The following is a 21,238-nucleotide window of genomic DNA, read 5'->3' as shown; positions in this document are numbered from 1 at the left end:
CATCGAGGCGTGACGTTTCCGTTTTTTTGAGATGAAATGGTGTAAAATCCTCCAGACGGCTGGCAGGGGAGAGGTCCGCCAGGACTCCCCGCCCACCGAGCCCACCACCCCGCTCCGCTGCCCTGCAGACGCGCCGCACTGCCAAGACAGGCAGACAGCGGCAAACCACCTGGGAGCCCAGTGGATCCCAGTCAAAGCCTGACAGCCTCACGTGGAGTCGAGGAGACAGAGCCTGAAATGTTCTGCCACCTGTCAATCAAACTGACAGCGCTGTGTGAAGAGAATGAAAAGAAAATCAAATATTATGCTGCGAGCGTGTGCGTGACGTAACACTCGCGCCGAACCCCCCTCTGCTCTACATGCAACACTGAGGATCACGCGTCTGACATTGGAAATAAACCAGGGTTTGCTTTCATGAGAGGAAGAACCAAAACAGTTCAAGAACACAGAAAATATTATTTAAAAAAGCATAAAAAAATCACTTATATATTCAAATAAAATACATTGAATTTGCCTCGGATTTGACGGAACACCTCTCATTTTTAAAATTACAAGCCGAAAAATGTCATTTTCAATACATAGTTAAATAGAAATAATATAGTTATGAAGAAAATAGGAGAGAAGGAAGCTCCCTGACTCATGGTGTGGCTCCAGCAGGACGAAGGTTGAGAGGAGAGAGGAGACGCTCGGGCGAGTCCTGGCACAGTGGAACTGTCAAGAGCACGCCTCCGCTAAATGAAAGTTGGTAATGAATTCAGAGTCACACTCGGAGATAAAATCCTCTTAATGATGTTCCCCACCCTCAGAGTTCATCTGCTGGCCAAACTTCCCGCTATCTGACCTTGAGCGCCGCGATAGCGTGGTCGTAATTACAACACCAAAACTGACCGGGACCTGAATGGAGCGGAATAATTGCTGCCGCCGCCACATTTCAATGTTCATAAAAGAGCCATTATTGCTTCTTGATTGGTGATCGCTCGGCCGCGCTCCGACTCGCAGCGAAGCAAAGCAGACGTCGGTCGGGGCTCGGTCGGCGGGCGTCAGCGCGTGTGCAGCAGCGGCAGACGGGGAGACGACCAGGTGGGTCTGCGACGCTCGCGACTCTGGCAAGACTCCACGCAGTGAAAAGAATGGAAAAATGACTATAGTAACGAATGATCCGCTATATTTGAAAATCCCTGAGTGTGGAGGAAGAACCATAATAAAGGACTTGAATTAAAAACAAAAGTTATTTCAAAAAAAGATACAAAATTTAAATTAAAAAAGAAAAAGAAAACATCCACACCATGTTGAGGAAACTAAGTAAATTATGATCATGACTTGATTTAGGGACAGGAACTGATCACACAGGCACAAATATATACATATAACAATAAGATAAAGTCGGGCAAATCTGGGAGAAGAAATGCAAACAAAATGCTTTCCAATACTGAAATAAATCATTTGATTATTTTGATAACTATTTAAAATAGAGACAAAGATAAAAAAAAAACCCAATATGTTGATGAAAGACGAGAAGACTAAATATTCAAATTCATTTTAGTTATACAATGATGATATCAGTATAATAATTCTTATTATAAGATGCAATGAAGAGACCAAACTTGGGAATCTTGGGAAAATGAATGAATGGAGATAAAGAAGACAATACTGTCGTCTGAGTGAGTGAATGAATGAATGGTGCGAGCTCTGCCAAGGTCAACACCACCTTCCCGGCACATCAGGCGAGCGCTGCCCAGGTGCTCTTCACCTGTCTGAGCCAAACCTCTCTCACAGGCACGGAGAGGAGAAGCTGCAGCAGGAAACCAAGACTCGTCTTCAGCTCCAGCGTCAGTGGCAGCAGCCTCCGTCAGGAAACCGACTCTCCTCCAGAGGAGTGGCACAAAGAGGAAACCACACCAACAAAGCCCTGACTGAGGTTTGTCTCCGGTGTGTGTGTCTGTCCCAGCTCTGCTCGCTGGATCTTTGCAGACAAACAGGAGAGGATGATGGGGGTGAGGGGGCGGGGCAAGGGCTGCCCAAGGTCACGGCCTCGCAGGACACAAGACTGGACCCCGGAAAAAAACGTATCGTCCAGCACAGATATCGACTTGGACCTCGCAAACACGCCGAGCTCAGGCAGAACTGAGGGAGGGCGGAGTGCAGAGAAGAACGTCACCACAAAGGTCAGAGCGCGGAGCAGCACATGGGAGGGAGCGCTGAAGTTAAAACTGTCCGACAGGAGGGAGGGTTGGGACCGAAACCAGCCCGGTCCCACAACAGGTGAATCTGTTTCATCCCACGGAAACTCTTCCCATGGAGACTCACCGAGTTTCCCTTCATCCGTAGAAGAAAAAATCTATAAATAAATGTGTTTTTCAATAAATAATTTTAAAAGCATACAACATGAGTAAATTCACATTTTGAGCAAAACTAGATGCATAAATGGCAACATAAAAAAAGAAAAATAACTAAATCAAATTTTTAAAATACAATAAAATAAAAAAAAAATCAGCCAGCTGGAGAGAAAGAGTGATATATCTATATAGATATAAATATATATATATATATATATATTTATATACAACAACTCGACCACCTCGAGCGCAGAAACCCAAACTAATTATTGTTCAAAAGGTTAGAACTAAATGAGAGTGGAGTGACACTGAGTGATAAAGAAATTAAATACTACTACTAATAATAATAGCAAAACTCCACATAACAATATAAAAGGAATCAAAAGGGACCTGCTGACAGACGGAGAAGAAGAAAACACCCGAGCGAAGACAGGGATGCGTCGCTCCTGCCACACCCGTCATGAGCCCCACTGGTTCCTCTCCTTCAACTTTGTCTCCGAACCTCTCACCCCAGCTGGAGGCCCGGCAGCAGCTGGAGGCCCGGCAGCAGCTGGAGGCCCGGCAGCAGCTGGACCGAGTCTCTGCTGAGCCAAGCTCAGGCGCAGCTCAAATCAAGACTCCGCGAAAACTCGCTCCTAAACATCCCATTTCCTGGCACTTTGTGGGGAAAGCGAGCCGCGGCTGGAAATAAACAACAACGCGGGAGCGGGGAACAGAAGGGGCGCGCTGTAAACAAAGGGCGTTTGAGGATGATTCCCTGTGTTTCCCGACTCACTCCGCGCGAGGCAGAGTCTGCTAGCTGCCGTCAGGACGGCGGAGATGTCACAATTCTTTTATTTGTGTTCAGTCAGGTAGAAAGGATGGAGCCGACTCCGGGGAGAAGCGACAGCGGGGGAGGGTTTGATTTGGGCTTCTCTGTCGGCGGAGTGCACCTGAAACGCCGATGTTGGACTGCGTTAAGTGCATCTGTGGCTGGTTTGTTGTCTTCCCCGGGACGCGGCCCTTAGTTCCGGTCGGCCGGGAGGGAATCTTTAATCAGGAGGGTCAAACGGGGAGCCTGCGCCTGACGCGCGTCCGCACCAGTTCCGCCGCAGACGGCGCCATGATTCCTCTCCCGCGCGCCTTTTTAAGTTTGAAGACAGGCGGAGGAGGAACTCGGCAGATGAAGTGTTGCTGGAACTACTTGGAGTGTCAAGAGCAGCACTCGCTGGTGAGTGACTCCAGCCTCCCCACGGGGTTCGGTCGCGATCGATGTGGCGCATGAAGACGTCAGAGTCTGTCATTCAATTAGGAGATAATTACACGCCGGAGGGGGAATAAACACGCGTATTATCCCGTCAGGCGAGTGCCAGTGGTTAGGTTGCCATGGAAACAGCAGAGCACGACCACGAGGGAGACTCGAACCGGCAACCTTCGGCGTCACAGTCGTGTGGGCCGACCAGGTTCATCAAAGTCTGTCAAATGTCAACTCAAGTCTTTTACTCTGCCGACCAATAGTGAGAGAAACGTCTCTTCACGTACGAACTCATGTATTCACTCGTTCACCTTTATTGATGTCTGTCTGCCTGTTGGATAATCCCAAATGAAATTCATGTTTAAAATAATGAAATAAAAGAAAAATAAAAGAAACAACACCAGAAGTTTGCTATTGTAAATACTTAAGAAAAATCATTATAAAAACGTGAAATATAAAATATATTTAAAATATAATAACAATAATAATAATAATAATAATAATAACAGCAAATGAAACACATAAAGGTCATTTGTTTTTTAAAAAGAAAAATTATGCTCTTCGAACAAAATAAAAAATGAGGAGTACAGAAGTACAGAAAGAAGGAAAGAGTAAAAGATAAAAGAGAGCAGGGAGTAAAAGGAAGATATTTGTTTGGTTTTGACGGGCAACTTTACCCCCCAGAGTTAATATTGAGACCGTCTCTGTCTGAAAGAGGAAACCTCATAAGCTCGAACTCAGCAGAAGCCTCAGAAGACACTGGTTTGTCCCATAAAACACCTGGAAGACAGCGCTTCTTCACGTCCGACCTTCTCCCTGTGATGGACCCGTTTCTGACCTTCTCCCCAGCATCTTCATCTCTGACTCCTCCATGGCAGAGACCTCTACCGTCCTGTGAAGCTTGACTCTCACGCCAGTCTCCGCCCTGCTGCACTCTCTTCTTCGCCTCCCTCACCTCCACTCTCATCGACCACTCCAAACAGTAAGTGAATAAATGACCCCCATGAATAAAGGGATGTGTGGTACGCGCCAGTGTCTGGCAGTGACAAACAGGAAATGAGATGTTTGGAAGATAAACATAGAGAGCGACGGCTGGAGTGGCTCAGTGAAAGGTTTGCGTGGGTTTGACGCAACATTCCGACACTGGCGCCCCCATCCACTCCTCCTGCCCGGAACAAAGGAGAGGAAAAGACCTTGCGCAGCGAGACTGGCGCCTGTGACTCTGCTCACGTCCTTTAATCCCGATCTTAATCGAGTGCCACACCAGGACGTCGGATCCTTTCATGGCTTCAGCAGGACGCTGCGTACTCGCTCGCTCATTACCCGGCTTTTTGTCTCCGTCAGAGCGACGCAGAACCAAACTTTGGAAAGACATTGAGCTGGAGCTGAATGTTTATTTAACCTCTGAAACTTCTGGATGTCCTGTCGAGCGCTTTTGTTCCTGTGCTAGCATGCTAATGTGGAGGTGCTGTCTCCAGTCTGACGTCACGTGGGTGTTTCTGCTGCACCTTTTAACAATAAAATCTGGACCATTTCACCCTAGGCATCAGGGCAGCAGCTCTTTGGACCGGTCTCCACAGAAGCCTCTCAAGTGTGGCCCTCTGCCTGGATGAATCCGGCCCTTGTGAGGTCTGACTGAAACTTCATTTGAAGTTGTCTCCTGCCCATGTTTTTTTTATTTTTTGTTCATTGATCAATCAATTATAGTTATTTCCATAATAATTGTATTACTATTTTTTAAATTTAATTTACTTATACTTCAGTTACATTTACGGTCACAATGTATTTACCCTATTTTGGATTGTATTTTACGAACTTGTTTAACTACATTTTTTTTTCTTGGCTTCAGAAAATGCATTCATATTTGTTTTTTCAAATGTTTATGGATATGCATTTACATTGATTTAATCATAAATATTATTATATTATTTTCATGATTCCAATCATAAAATATTTAATTTAATTTAATTTAATTTAATTTAATTTAATATAAACAACTTCATATCTACAAAAAGCTTATCAAGTTATTATTATTATAATTTTCATGAACATGTGATGGCCCCTCACAACACGTCCTGCAGCGAGACCTCCTCCCAGTTCTCCTCTGAGCCTCACTTGGATGACTGAGCTTCTCTTTCTCAGTGAATCTTCATGTTCTTTTCGTCACGAACACAAGTGAGAGGAGAAATCCAGGGGTTCATCCTTACTCAAAATGTATCAAAACTGATTCAACCAACCTAAAGAACAGTACACACCGAGTTTCATCAGATTGAATGAAGGAAACAGACTTGTAAATGAGATGAGACCAAACCCACGTGTGAAGTTCAGATTCCACAAGGCTGCATTCCAGCATCAGAAGCTCCAGCAGCCCCCAAACCTTCCTGCTGGTATCTTCCCTCATCTTTCTGAGTGACATCACGGCGCCTCGGGGCTCAATTCCCGCTGCCAATATCATCACTAAACATGAGGACGCCACCACAAATGAAAATCATATGGAAAAAAAAGAAGGCCTCGGCTGGGCTCAGAAGTCTCAGCCAATCTGCCGGGCCGGGCTGGCGCTCGCCGGCGAGCAATTACACACGACCCTGTTGAGCGTCGTCCGGGGACGGTGGTCGGCGAGTCGCGGGAGATTTCATGAAATGCCATGATGCAGGAAGGGAAATTGCCTGAGCGCGCGGTGAAGGTGGCCGGCTGCTATTTCTCAGGACGCGTGCTGAAGAGCAGACAAAGTCATCATCGCGTTTTTCACTCTGGGAAGGAGAAGCCGCCGCAGACACCGGCGCCGGCTTCAAAGGTCACGGACACAAGGCCGTTTAATTGGAGGCGTCGGAGGCTTAAACGAGTCATTAAGGCCTGTAAAGAGACCTGTTGTTGGAGTCTCCACCTCGTCACAGTGACACAGCATCTGCTGAGGGTTCCGTTGCAGACTCCGCGAAGCCACCGCAGCAAGGAAACTCGGTAGATTGACCAATTATCAGTCATCCAGTCGCCATGGCAACGATAGGTCTCTTGTGTTCCCGCTAATGAGTCCAGACTCTGCCAGACCTCGGTATTGTCGTACCCTCAGTTTGTTGCCTGCCTCTGGTTCCCGTTTTGTCTCTTCTCAGAATGTCTTCACATAGTTGTGTCCCGGCCCACTCATGGTCCAAACAAGCTGCCCTCGGTTTGGCCATGTCTCATGACTCATCTGACTCATCTGAACTTCTTCTTCTACCCAAGGATTACCCCCCACCTGACCAGGGCTTCCACCGTCACCCAGCCCTTCCCTATCCCAGCTCAGACATCTAGTCTCACTCGAGCAACTGGTCCTGGATGTGTTCTTGGCTTACCCTCTTCGCCAGCCTTTGCCCCACCCCTCCATGCGGTTGTTGACTGCCTTTACCTGTAATCTGGTCTGTAAAGGACCTCATGTTGGTCTTGGCTATGACCACCTTTCTCCTGCCTCAATGTTCCTCTGGTCTTCCCACTTCCATGGTAACACCCTGTCCGGGGTGTCGTCCTGTCGTCTGAGTCTTTGACCTTTCACTTTGAGATACACCCTGCAGTCCCTTAGGTTCACCTCCATTTCCTGGTGGGTCGGTCTCATCCTGCCACTGCGACGTGCGGACCCCCTCGTCCTGGTTCGCTGGGCTCACTGTCCTCTCTCTGGACGTGGGCTAACCCCTAAACCCTCGTTCCCAACCTTAACGCTGTCTTTGCCGCATGATTATTATCCTAGAAAATGGCCTTCTCTTTGCATCTGCATACCTTCGGTCGCCCTGCCCCGCATCACTCGCCTCCTGTTCGCCATCATAAAGTGCATGTATCCCAGCTAGATGCCGTCACCAAGGCACATGACAATTTAACCAGCTCATCGCACACGTGCAGCGCAGCAAAGCAGCCTTACCGGACTTGGCTGGCAGTGGAGTCGGGGTCTCGGGCGTTGACGGACCCGATGACGGTGTTGATGGGGGCGTTCTCGTTCACCTCCAGCTGGTACACGGCTTTAGAGAAGATCGGAGGCTCGTCGGAATCTTCCACCACGATCTTCACCGTGGCCGTGTCCTTGTAGGGGCCGCCCCCGGTGGGCTCGGGCCGGATGTTGGTGGCCTCCAGCTTCAGCGTGTAGGCCCGCTTGGTCTCGAAATCCAGAGGCTGAGGAGCAGAAGCCGGCGGAGCGTTAATATTCACCCGCAGACCTTGAAATGCGCCGCAAGACCAGACTAAACTGGATCCATTCTCAATCTGTGATGAAACAACGCTTCAAATGTGGTGCCATTGTTGGAAAGGCATGTTGCCTCCAACTCAGTGTTTGATGTGTGTGTTGTGAAATGTTTCCATAATTTGTATGGTTTTGTGTCACGATGGTCCTGAAGCGTCAAGTCATTCCAGAGAATGATGACATGATGACGTCACCTGTTGACACATTAAATCAATGTGTCAACACAAGTTAATAGTTAAAGTTAATCGTCGACCAGTAGTTGCTGGCTCAATATTTAACATTTATTTGACACTTTTTCTGATACAATTTTGAGAAGATGTTTCTTAATATCATGCCACGCTAACATACATTTCTGTTGTTCAAATGTTCTCTGCTAAATGTTATTTACCATTTCTGATGTTATGTGACATATTTTCTTCTTTGTTTCTTGTTAATAAAAACAAAATTTGAACTCCTCTGAAAAACTACTTTTTTCCATTACTACAAGCAAAATGATTATGTTTTTTGCCTCACTTTTCTCATACAAAACAGCCGTTTATTTATTTCTGTAGATATTTTTTTAATTGAATAAAATATGTCAAATTTTGTTGCCCTTTTCAGTGCTTAATTTTTCTCAAAACGTACATGAATACAATGAAATAAATAGCTTCATTATATTGTTTTGTCATGTAACTTGCCGAAACCTCAGGGGCCTCAAAGTTTTTGATCATCATCATGGCAGGTTCACTTCTTCTCAGAGACGTTCCCTTTGTTTGGTGATGTTGAGGCTATAACAAGTCAACCCAGCATCCTTAAATCGCAGCGCCTCAGAACCTGCGCTGCTTGTCAGTGACCTGAAGGCTGATGACATCACAGCGCCCCCCCTCTCTGGTCTCATCTTTTTCTGGCTCTGATCTTCGGGGACGGCCCAGACTGTCACAATTTCGCTCGGAACCTCGGCGGCCCGCGTGAATACGGGCAGAATAATGGGATCAAGTCACTTGCACGCTCCGAAGGCAGGATTTATGGGGAATGAAAAGTGGGCCTCGTCGCTGGAGGGGACGCGAGGAGGCCCGGGAGCTCCGGGAGGACCAGGCAGAGGCAGCTGAACAGAGGAAGACCATTTGTCCCACAGCCAGACTGGATGGAGGGGGGGGTGCACACCGTCTCAGGGCCGGCACCTCTAACAACGTCTCCAGCACCAGCGCCAGAGGAATCCCCCCCAAGCCCCTGGAAGCCCAGCGTGGTCAGAGAAGTCATTACCGCCTCCACTCCTCTGGTTGGGGGAACCGCCACCCTGCAGCAGGAGCTTTCATTCCGAAGGAAGCAGCGAACGGGAGGCCGGTCGGTGGCGTCTAATGAAAAAAGAGGCGCCCGAGGACCGGATTATACACGGACAGCTGCAGACCTAACGCGACTTGCTCAAGAGCTCGAGTCGCCAGACTTCAGGGTACAGACTCACGGGGTGGCTTCACTCCCAAACCAGTCCAGATGACACGTGATGTGGCGTGCTCGCTGGTCTGGTAGAGAGTAGGAGTAGATTTGGACATACTCTAGTGTCAGTATCAGGTTTCAAGAGAAAGAGGGTGGTGAATATGAATTGTAATGGCTATATATTTACTCATTTCTTTCACTTTCCTTTTTTCATTTAACCTTCAGTCAAGTGTTTGTCTTGGGTTTTTATTAATAGTTGTTATCTTAAATAGTATTATATATTTTTGTATTATTTCTCTCTATGAAGATTTTTTCCTCATAATTGTGGACTATTTGATGTTTTGAAACTTCACCTTTGATCCTGCATTGTTCTTTTTTTACTCCATTGTTTTCCCCGTTTGTTTATTTCACTTTATTTTCATATTTTTGAAACTTCCTGAGATGTGTGAGGAAAGCAAATGGCTGGAATGCAAAGGAAACGTTTGTCCAGCAACGAGAAGACAAGCCTCACCTGAAACGTTGCATCCTATTATTTCAGACAGAAGGCAGTCAATTCATAATACTGGCAGTGTTGAAGGCGTTATCATCAATATTTGTTTGTAAAAGCTACTCACTGTGAAAAGACAATCTGTTAAATCACTTATGTCTATCTGATCCCTGAGAAATACATTTGTAAAAGAAGTACTGTAGTTGAAATTTAGTGGTGTTCGTGGCAGATGTTTGTCACTGTTGAAATCCAGGATACCTTTGCTATAAAAGTATAGCTTTGTAGTTTCACTGAAAATGTCAGCTTCAGTAGAAATGATATTATTAGTAGACACTGTAGTCGCCGTATTTTAAATCCATATTGCATGTGCATTTACACTAGTAGTTGTAGCGTTTCAGAAGATTAACTGTTATAGTTTGACATAGTACAGTAAGAGAAGATAGTAGGAGTAGAGAGAGCAGTCGAAGTAGATGTAGCAGTATCCATGGAAAAGGCCTTGTTTATTAGCAGTATTGGAAGTAAACTTTGGAGTTATAATGACAGAAGTTTTAGTAGAAGTAGAGGTGGTAGAGGAACTGCTGTTTTATCGCAGCAAAGGTTGTAGTACTAGCATGAGTGCAGTACATGGATTAAGAGTACTGCTGTAGTATGAAGACATGCTCGCACAAGTAAAGCTAAAATAATTTGCTGGAGAAACATAGGAACTGCAGAATTCACGGTGGTGGCGGTTGCAGTCGAGGTACTTTGCTGTAGTACTAGTACTGACCGTGTTTGAAGTACTTAGTCGATTTCTGTGTGTGTCGCAGCAGTAGAAATAGAGCAGGCAGAATCAGCGTGAGGTGAAGTGGGTGAGAGAGTAAATATAGTAGACGTGCAGTACTGACTGAAGTACTGCAGAGGGTTAGCTGTGTTGGGTGAGAGCTGCACTGTTGAGTCAGAGAGTCGTGGGAGGCGCGGATGTTTCACACCAGAACGCAGAGTGGCCACTTCCTGAGCGTCACGTGACCACACAGCCCCCCTCCGATCCCAGCTATGTTCGGAAGCCCCCCCCCCTCTGGAAGCCGCTAGATTATTCAGCACAGCTTCAATGAGCTCCAGCGGTCGGAGCTGGGATCCTCCTCTCTGATCCGAACGTGGACTTGAGTCCCAGGATCCTCTGCTGTTTGCTCCCCACCTGCAGGGATTCTGAATTCCGTCAACACCCGGCGCTCTGAGACTCCGGCAGCTGGATTAGTATGCTGCGGCGGTGCCGGCGCAGATGCCAGAAATGAAGAAGAGGGAGAATTCTTCCCCCCAAAACAGCGTGTACCTTTCTGACAAGAGGGAGCTGCAGATTGTGCTCAAGGATTTCTGGAAGAAACGCTGCAAGCAAAGTGTTCCGAACTTCAACGCTGCTCCGCTCATGTTAACTCAGCCCTGGCCTTCGCTGCCCTGCGCCCGAACATTTAGCTTTCCAGAGGAACGTATATATATATTTCTTTCTATATTTTGGTCATTTCTTTTGGAAAGGTGTCTGGTTTCCAGTTCCATTTTTTTAACTGAATACTTTTCCCCATTTGTCAAAAATGTTATGAGGTTGCTTGTTCATTTATTTAACTCACATTTATTTCTTTTCTTTTTTTTATTTATATCTACCGAATTTACTGAATTGTTTCCCCAATTTATTTTTACATTTTCTCTCTTTTTTTTAACATTATGTATAACATTAATATACTGTATCAATCTATTTTTGCATGCACTGCCAACTATTTTGCAATGTAGGTGAAACCTGCTACTTTGTAATTTTTTAAGATATTTTTATTGCGACAAAAAAACAGACAAAGAAACGCTCAACAGGAAAATAATAAACAAACAATAGTTTGTCTATTGGTAATAGTTAGCAATAGACATTGATTTGGGACCATTTTGTTTTTACTATGTGGCTAGCTGCTTCCTCACTGATGGAGGGTTTTATTCATTGTATTTTATTGACTTATTTTGCATGATCAGGTATTTGAGTGAAATTAGAAAAGATGTTTGAACGAGTCCGTGTATAAAAACAGTGATTTTCCTGAGTGAGCACTGGAGGATTCCAGGTCCAGCTTCAAGTGTGAGGGCAGCTTGCAAGACACACGTCACTGCATTCCAGAGGAGATGTCCAAATAGATTTGGCTTTATCTGTCTGAGACAAGCAACGTTGGAGCGTCGTGAACTCGACAAAACTGCTGTCTTCCTGTCGTGTTCATTTGGAGAAAGGTGCATCAGCGGGTGGAAAACAAAGGCGAGAATGAAGAGGCTGTTGTGATGGTGAGCGCTGCTCTTCCTCGTGTTCGGCTTCTGTGATCGTCATATTTTTCACCTTCCACAGTTCACCCTTCGCACACACGGGCGCGCGCTGGTGGGGTGATGTCACCGCACATCACAACACAATCCCAGTGATGTACCACTTTCTTCTCCCAAGCCTGACTGCTGCTTCGCCGGCAGCCGTCCATCAATCATGAGTATGATCCAATATGTGCGAACATCTTCACTGGAACGTATAGAATACATACATGAATAAAGAGCGCTGGCGTCGTTGGAAGTGTGTGTGTTCAAGTCTCCCTCAGATGTCCTTGAGAGCGCCGCTCGCAGGTCACGCCGTTATTAAAACACAGCCTTGTTTTCAAATGCTAATGTGGCACCAGGCGCCGTAGACGCAGGCGACGCCAGGAAGATGATGAGATCCCAACCGCGACTGAGGCTTCCTTCCTTTTTATTAACGGCGTGGCGACATGGTGTCGGAGCGTCGCCTCAAATTTGCGTCCAAACGTGCGCCCACCTCCTCTCCGTGTCCTCGGTTAGAGTCCGCGCAACACAGGGATTTAACCAGGAGGTAACCAGCCTCTGCAGAGAGGACTGTATCAACCACAGAGTTCCACACGCACTTTGACTGGTGCTGACCACATGACACTTCCTGAATGACCCATCGGGTCCTGCACGTAAAGTGGAGGAAAGATCTGACGAAGCGACTTCATTGGACGAGAGCTCCCGGGATGCAAAAGATCACGACAACGTTAGGATCAACAGAGCAAGCATGGCAGGCGACAAGCTCTTCATTTGACGACGTTGAACATCTAGCATCCGCAATGCTACTGTACGAACGCAGTTGAAGATGAAAGGAACACATCCCTGTGTCCCAGGTTCAGTGCTCACACTTTCTTTCTACTTTCTAGTCTTTCAAAGTCGCTTCAACTCAGATGCTCATCTTTTAGCATGCTAGCATCACAAACATACTGAATCCATCACAACTGAACCGAACTTGTTTACGTTGTCAGTTTCGTCACACAAAACGTGACACAAATCCTCGACTGGTTGTCATTCACTCCCTAACCAGACTTAACTTTACTGTCGTCCAGAATAAAAGATGAAGAATTGGTTGTCGACATCTCTCTTTCCACCCTGCAGGCGCCACTGTGGCAGCATTTCAACAAGCCAAGATACAAATATGGCGCCGGATGTAGTCACCACTTTCCACAGGCAGAGGTCGCACACCTGTTACGTCAATCTGGGTGACCCTTCTGAACGTGAGGTCGTGAACATGTCTGAGTTCCAGATGGTTTGAGTCAGGTGAGAATGACGGAGCGACCTTGGCGCCTCACCTTCTTGAGCCGCAGAATTCCCTCCTGCGTCTGCGAGTCCGTCACCACCTCGAACATGCCCTGCTCGTCCCCCTCCATCACGCTGTACGTGGACTTGGCGTTATCGCCGATGTCGCGATCGTTTGCCTTCACCTTGCCGCCCATCTTGCCGATCGGCAGATCCTCCGGGATCACGAACTCGTACAGACCTGGGAAAGGTCCAGTTATGTTATTAAAAAACAAACAAATAATACATTTGAGATTTTCGACCGCGATGACATTTCCATATTTGACACCAGAATGATGCTCGGTCATCAGACCGGAGGTGAAATGTTCCATCCATCAGTACCACATGATTTTCTGCCCGTCGCCGTGGCTGTACTGGTGATGACTGGGGATGGTGATCCTGGATAATGGGCTGCACCGAGGCTTGGCAACAGAAAAAGGTTCCTTGTGACCAAAAGTTTAGACGCCAGAGTTGCATCATTTTTTCCCCTACAATTAATGCGCCATCCAAACATTCCAAAATGTCCCCCTCAGGGACTCGAATCTAATGTATATATAATGTAATGTAATGCAATATAATGTAATGTAATCTAAAAAAATAAAAATAAAAATAAAAAAATATAAAAATATAAAAATATATTTCTATACATATTTTATCTAATATATATATATATATATATATATATATATATATATATATATATATATATAGTTAGGTGAGAATGTACATATATATATATATATATTTTTTTTTTTTTTTAGATTATATTACATTTTTTCTTATAAAAAGAATGGTTACAAATATGAAATATTCATGTGCAGGGCAACACAAAATGGTGTTTAGTTATTTCTAAATAGAAAATGTACATATGCACATTTCACATATTTACCGCAACTTTCCTGTTATCCGAGATGTTTCCACGCCAGAGTGTGGAGTCCATTTTTCCATCTACATTTTCTCTCTGAGACAAAGCTGCTGTTGTGAACGCAGCGTCTGAACAGAGCAAACGTGGCCCAGAGCATCAACACGACACTAAAATTCTTCTACGTCCTCCTTCTCCTCCTCCTCCTCTGCTGCCCCCCCACCCCCCGGTGGTGGGCGGTGACTCACTCTTGGCGAACTTGGGCGGGTTGTCGTTGATGTCGGTCAGCGTCACGGTGACGGTGGTGGTCCCGGACAGGCCGCCCATGTGACCTCCCATGTCCTTGGCTTGGATGACCACCAGGTACTCCTCCCTCATCTCGCGGTCCATGCCGTGGAGGGCGACTTTTATGGTCGCTGGAGGAGGAAACAGATCATAACACATTACTGCAATTATAAACATGATTAACAGGCGCGGCGGCGGAGGAAGCGGAGCGCGCCGTCACCTTCACGCCGCCTTCACTCTGTCACGCGCGTTGCTGTTTTGCAAGCCCCGGCTGCCGGGCGAGGGGGACCCATCCCCGCGGGTGGATTTCCAGGAACAGAAAGCCTGTCCCCGTACTGAGCATCAGCTGCGTTTGTTTGGCTCGGCAGTCGCTCGCATTCTGACGGAGCCTGAATTACGCTGTCTGTCTCGTATAATCTTGAATATCGTATGCAGAACGGACCTTATTGACTCTGCCACGGCACAGAATATAAAAAGGGCTCAGCGTCGGCGTGTGGGGATAATCCACTCAGGAAACACAGGCCCGCAGGATCATCAAATGAATATAAAACCCCTCATAAAAGCCCGGCTTTGGCACGACACCCCGCCTTGCTCCGGAGCTGCCGCAGACAATGAGAGTAGGCCCGGCCTGGATGGAAGCGCCGGGAGGGAGTCAGATGCTGCCTGAGCGGCAGCTTCCCCGTGCTTGGGATCGATGTTCCTCGGAGATAAGCGGCCCAAGGACGAGTTTACTTTTCCGAGGTGACAGACGCCGCTGACGGACTGAAGGACGCCGCTTTAAACAAAACAGACGCCGCACTTCGTCAGCGGCGACGGCGCTAACCTTGACGTCTGGGATGAGGGAATGTGGAGACGTGCCGTGGGCGACTCGGGCGTTTGTCACGTCTGAGTCGCGCAAGTCTTTTTCTTCCGATGCACAAACTATCGACGTCCCTCGGTGGCGTACGTCCACTCAAGAGTGCGGCAGCCATTTTGGCACGGCCGCCTCAGATGTAAGTGTTTTGATGGACTAGAAAGACTTCACTTGTGCAGGAGTCAAGACCACCAACCGATGGCTGGAGTCGGGACTGAGGTGAATGAGGGGGACGGGACATCAGAACACAGGAGCATGAGTCCATGAGTCATGCAGACTCGCCCACGTGTCTCTGTCTGTGAAAGAATCAGGATGCACTTGTTCAAAATGAACTGAACTGAAAGGCTTCCCTTGGCTCCAACTAGAAGTTCGTCCAGGATTCAGTTTGGTCCTGGTCTCGACCCCCATCACTGCTCTGGATCATGGCTTGGTCTTGGGCCTTGAAGAATAGGGCTTGAGACCGAAGCCGATTCATACCAAATATTGAATGGCTAATGTGGTTAAGTTTTGACCTTTTTTTTTTTTTTTTTTTAATACAGTATAAATGGTGGAGAACAGGTTCACGTGCATGTTTGTCCAAGAAAGTTATTGCTTAGATGATTGAATGTTTTGAATATGTTATTGATTTTTTCTTAAGTATTTAACACCTTGCTTTTCAGGTAACAATGAGAAGAAAACAAAAAGAAAAGTTCCCCGCTATATAACAGGCTGCTGGTGGAAACGGAGGGTTGTCGATAGTTTGGTTGAACACTTCTCGCTCTCCAACGCTTCAAAAGAAGCGAAAACTTCAACACTGTGTGCAGCCTTTGGATCACACTTGGCGCTGAAGAGTCACCATGACAACGGTCATAACTGCTGGCTCTTCAGACTCCGGCAGCACGGTGGAAACCTGATATCCTTCATCCTCTCGTCGCACCTTCATGTCCTCATTCGTCCATGAACCTCAGGCTTCTCCTCCCGACAAGTCATGACGAAGTCACACCACAATAGACGGCACTCATGGTGGCACTTCCTCCTTCAACGCCTCACATTTCCAGAAGAACGCGACTGAAATAGATGAGTGGGTGAATGTAAGGAAGAAGAGGCCTCTCCACTGTCCTTCAGAAGACCAGGCCTCAAACAGAGACGATGCTGAGAGGCGGGTGGTGGGAGCACAAACAATTGGTTCTTGGATTTGACCGAGCAGCACTCACAAGACTCCAGCACCAAGCTCTGCGCTGACCCTCTTGTGTTGTGTTGAAGCGCGCAGGCTTCCACGGACAATAGAATCAGTAGAGAAACTTGTCTGAATGGATCCATGTGAGAGGGAAGCCCAAGGTCACTGCTTTTTCCAAGTTTCTGATCAACAGTTGAACGTCATCCAGGATGGGGTCGCGGAGGCAGCAGCCTCAGCCAGGAGGCTCCACTGCCGCTCCAGGGAAACCACCCGGGACCTTCGAGCCCAGACCCGGACAAAGTGTGGCCCTGTGCCTGTATCTCTGTGGCCCTTCTGAAGTCAGAGTCAAAGTATGAAACTGATCCTCTTGAAATCTTTTGAACAATAATAGTCATATAACAATGCAACTGAAGGATTTCAGACCTGTTTTCTCTTGGACTATCTTTCTTTTCTCGGCTGTATCTTGCCTGATTTACATTATATGAGTTTGGCGAGGACAGTGGCTTTAATTTTCATCCTAAATGGCAAATGACAAATGGCAAATTTGGCAAAACTGTGCTTTGCTATTACATTTTCTTGCTTTACATTTAAGTATTTTGTCCTCATATGTATTGATTTAAAGTGAAAATATTTGACTAAAATGTCAATCAAATTCAGTAGTCACCCGGTGTATAATGTGGGATCTACCTGTTTGAAATCAGAATTTGTATTTTTAGGGTTAACTTACATATTTATTCAATTTGTCTAATGTTATTTACATTTTTTGGGGGGGCCCCTGACAACAGTCTGTAGCGTGGCCCCCTGGAAATCGAACTGGCCACCACTGCTCTGGCCTGTCGTTGGGCCGCTCCAGTTGGAGGCGCAGTGGTTCTGGTCTGAGTCTCTCCAGCATGACCAGCCTCTGACTCTCCAAGACTCCAGACACTCTCAGGGGCTTCTGAGGTGAAACAGCCTTCTAGGTGGTGCCTTTCAATCTAAAATCTTTGGATCTGAAGAGCCATTTGAGTGAACCCTCAAACAGAGAGCGCCACCTACTGAGCTGCGAAGACGAGGGCTCTGAATCGTGAAGCTCCATCAGCCCATCACCGCTAACTGCAGAAGCAAGTGCAGGATGAAGTAAAAGAGTGGCGCACTGACCCTGCCAGGCTTCCGTCTGAGGTCACGACGTGTTGTCAAAGTGTGACACACACCTGCCGTCTGCGTCTTCACGTGCACGTTTGCGCCCGTTATCGCTCCCTGCACGCGGCGAGCGACGGTGAATGAGATGTGGCTCAACTGCAGGCGTCAGAACTGAAGCTCCAGTCAGAGAAGGATCGGGCCGGGCTGAATATTTGAGGAGTGTTTACCACGTCTGATTCAAAGTCAGGCCTTCCCCGGTTATTAGTCACACACGCACACACTCGCGCACGTCTCTGTTGATCATCACTAATTATTCAAATTAATTCCTAATCACTGAATGGGGAGGAAAGACAAACACTCATTTCCATAGCACTTTCTCGCCCTCTTTTTCCCGCCGACCATTAGCCCAGTGATGAATCGCGCCGCGTCTCTATTCGCCTCATTTCCATGGTGGGAAGTTTGTTTCCCCGCGTACCTGACGCTCCGTCACAACATCTGGCCGACACGTGGGGCGCGCGCGCGACCCCTCGCCGGAGCGCCAGGCGGCGTCCTGACGCTGAGATTATGCACATAAATTCCCACGCTTCTTCACACTTGTTTGTTATGTTCCCCAAACTTTATTTCCATCTCATTCTTTATTAATGGAACTTTTCTCCGGTTAAATCTCCCCCATGCAAATTTCATCTCTGCCGCTCAACTTTGCCGCAAAAGGCCCCCCCCCCACTCCTCTTCCTCCGCGCCCTCCACGTCTGCGACGCCACTGTTTTCTCCTCGCTGCTAAAACCACTGTCGTTGTTACCGTCCAATTAAATGTGTTTACTTGCTACAACTTCATATAAATGAAGCAGCCATTCCGCGCGAGGCCGCCGCCAGGGTGGAAGCTTCACATCCCATAATAGTCCAGGGGGCGCTGGCTCATCGTGATGACATAGTCACGCTAGCTTTGGTTGTTTTAAATCACAGCCCTTTATTTCATTTTTATATTACTTTATTTCATTATATATATATTTTTTCATTGCAACTTTTGCATCTTTATCTCTTTTTAAATAACCTTTCCAATTATTAAAAAAATAGACAAATGACTTTATTTGTTACTTTTTACTTCATTGTTTTTTAATAATTTGGTTACACTCCAGGGAGCATATATTATCTCAAATAAACATCTTATTAAACACCAGCATATTAGCCTGTTTTCAGTTATAAAGTACAGATTTGCGTCTTATGCCAGACGGATATTTTGTTCTCACGATAGTTCTGTCTAAACAACACCCGATTGTTAACAGCAAATAAGCAAATATTGAGCTTATTCATAGTTACTACTACTAGTAATAGTTACAGTGCTCCAAAGTATAAAGTGTTACAACTGTATTGTTATTTATTTCAAATGTATTTGCAGTACAGACTAACTAGCAACATGTTTCTCCATGAAGCAGTTGCTTTTGTTTCATCATATTCCGGGGGACGGAAACTTTCCCAATGGAAGGAGGAGATGCTTCATCTGCTCTCTGAGGAACAGAAACACTCCGCTGTCTCGGTGAAAGTCATATTTGGCTGAACCTTTGTCCTCCTGTTGCATCTGTCGGGTGTGTGTTTCATCACTCTATAGGGGAGTAAAATGTGTCTTTTCATTTGTGGCTGTTCAGAGGAGACGCGTCATTACTTTGGGTAGAAAAAAAACCTGTTTTTATTGACCAACATAGAGCAGGATCAGGAAGAGTCACCTGGTAATTCAGCTACGGTTTTGTCCTGTTGCAGCTTTCACATACAGCCCTGGTTAAAGAGTTGAAGCGTCTTCATGTGTTCATTTGTGGGCGAGAAGTTGCACAACACATTTGCACTCATGAAGGGTCCTCAGTGGTGGAGTGATGAATGACTAAAAATTAAAAAAAAAAATAAAAATAAAAATAAAAATAAATTATTCTAACATAATAAAAACAAATAAAAACTAGAAAAATAAATAAAAAATAAATAAATAAATAAACATTGATGTCGACGGGTCTGAGACTGAGTCTGAGAGCAGCAGCGCCACCTACCTGAGTTGGGGTCCACAGAGAAGTAGGGCTGGCCCTCCAGGATGCTGTAGACCAGCTTGGCACTGTTGCCGTACACCGGGTCGTCGGCGTCGGTGGCAGTGACCCTGGTGACCGGCGTTCCTGCGAGGACACCACACCAGAGCGTCACGACACACTCTCTTTCAGTCCGTTGAAGAGGGTCAGCGAGAGGATGTCACACACACGCACACAAGTGATGGCAGACTGAGGAAGCGCTGAAGACGCTGTAGAAGGTTCCGAGTCAAAATCAATGGCAGAGTCAAAGACTTTAGAGAAGAAAGGTAGCAATAGGTGTTGGATAAAGATGCTAAAAATGACATTCTAAAAAATGGAAACTTTTTTTTTTCACTTCTTCTCTTCACAAAAATTCTCAAGACATTTCATTTAAAATACTTAAAGTCGATGACAACATACAAGAATAATAAAAGCAAATGTTTTAAAACTTTTTTAAATTATAATATAATATTTTAATTATATTATTCAACTCATCGAATACATTTGACATATTCACATTACATTTTCAAAAATAATCTAAAGTGATACAGAAAGAATCGAACACAGACGAAAAAAGTGGTATGAAATAAATGATGAATACAAGTTGTATAAATATTTTCAAACAGTTGGCAGCAGCAGCAGCAGTTGAGGATGAACTAACTCTCATGAAACACTTTTTTCCCCTCTGTGTTTTGAAGAGGACGTCGTCTTCATGTGTGCGAAAAGTGAAGCTTGAACCTTGAAACAAGCGCAAGACTTCTTCATCAGAGGCAGCACAAAGGAGGAGTCCAAGCAAGAAGGACGCGCACGACTTTCCTCTGAAGGTTGGAGGTTGGAGAAACGTTTTCTCTGGGGGCGACAGACACACACTTGTTCATTCACTGCACCGTGGTCTCCTGAAGACTCCGGCTGTGCTTTCAGCGCCGCCATTATCCCTGTGATTCCGGTCTTGGCAGCGGCGAGGTGATGGAGAAGCGTGGTGACTGCGGAGCGGCTGCCAACACGCCCAGGGAATCACAGAATAGTGTTCGCGGCTCCATTAGAAGGTGGACCAAAACACTCGGAAAGCCATTAAACACGGCGCGTTTCAATCACCGCGACCCTGAAGACGACGACGTCTCGCGGAGGAGCCGCGGCGGAAGCGGCTAATGACGGAGGCAGAGATGTTTCTGAGGGCCTGGGTCACTAACAGCTTTGGTCCCGACCCAGATTCACGACACCATCCAGCCGATGAGGCGCCTGTCATGAGACATGGCTGTCTCAAACCGTTTGAGGACGAGGACCTCCAGCTGGACGAAGCAGAGGCCAAGACGCTGAAGATGTTGAGGTGGTCAGATCAGACACCATCAGACACAAGGAAGCTAGCAGTCGCTAGCTCAGCGCCACAGAACCACAGCCTGGGCTCCACGTCTTCACAGCTCCGTCCCAACAGTCTCATAACGTCACAGCGCGGATGCTTCCCATCCCATAATAGTCTGCAGGATCCATCGCCACAGTTCTCCGTCCCTTTTGTTCATCACAATATATTCCCTCTTGTCCATGATGCTTCTTCCATCTTTAAATCTTTCACTTTGCCCTTTATTATTACTTTTTTTTTTCCATTTTTTATTAAGGTATGTGTTTTATTTATTATCATTTTTATTC

At 46.4% G+C, this 21,238-nt stretch overlaps 1 protein-coding gene across 2 annotated transcripts in view; it reads right to left on the bottom strand.

The window, feature by feature from the left end:
* The window catches only part of cdh8 (cadherin 8), a 103,096-nt gene that overhangs the window by 20,037 nt on the left and 61,821 nt on the right, over positions 1 to 21,238 (bottom strand). For both annotated transcript variants that reach the window (XM_053866087.1, XM_053866088.1), the window contains exons 4-7: positions 19,583 to 19,702; positions 14,385 to 14,552; positions 13,289 to 13,476; positions 7,457 to 7,704 (exon numbers count right to left, since the gene is read on the bottom strand). In XM_053866087.1, coding sequence (XP_053722062.1) covers positions 7,457 to 7,704; positions 13,289 to 13,476; positions 14,385 to 14,552; positions 19,583 to 19,702 — 724 coding nt within the window. The remainder of the gene's footprint in view (positions 1 to 7,456; positions 7,705 to 13,288; positions 13,477 to 14,384; positions 14,553 to 19,582; positions 19,703 to 21,238) is intronic.

The sequence above is a fragment of the Synchiropus splendidus genome, chromosome 5 (genome assembly GCF_027744825.2).
Source record: "Synchiropus splendidus isolate RoL2022-P1 chromosome 5, RoL_Sspl_1.0, whole genome shotgun sequence".
Taxonomy (NCBI): Eukaryota; Metazoa; Chordata; class Actinopteri; order Syngnathiformes; family Callionymidae; genus Synchiropus; species Synchiropus splendidus.
The sequence above is the reverse complement of the archived record's forward strand: the minus strand, read 5'-3'. Positions and strand labels throughout refer to the sequence as shown.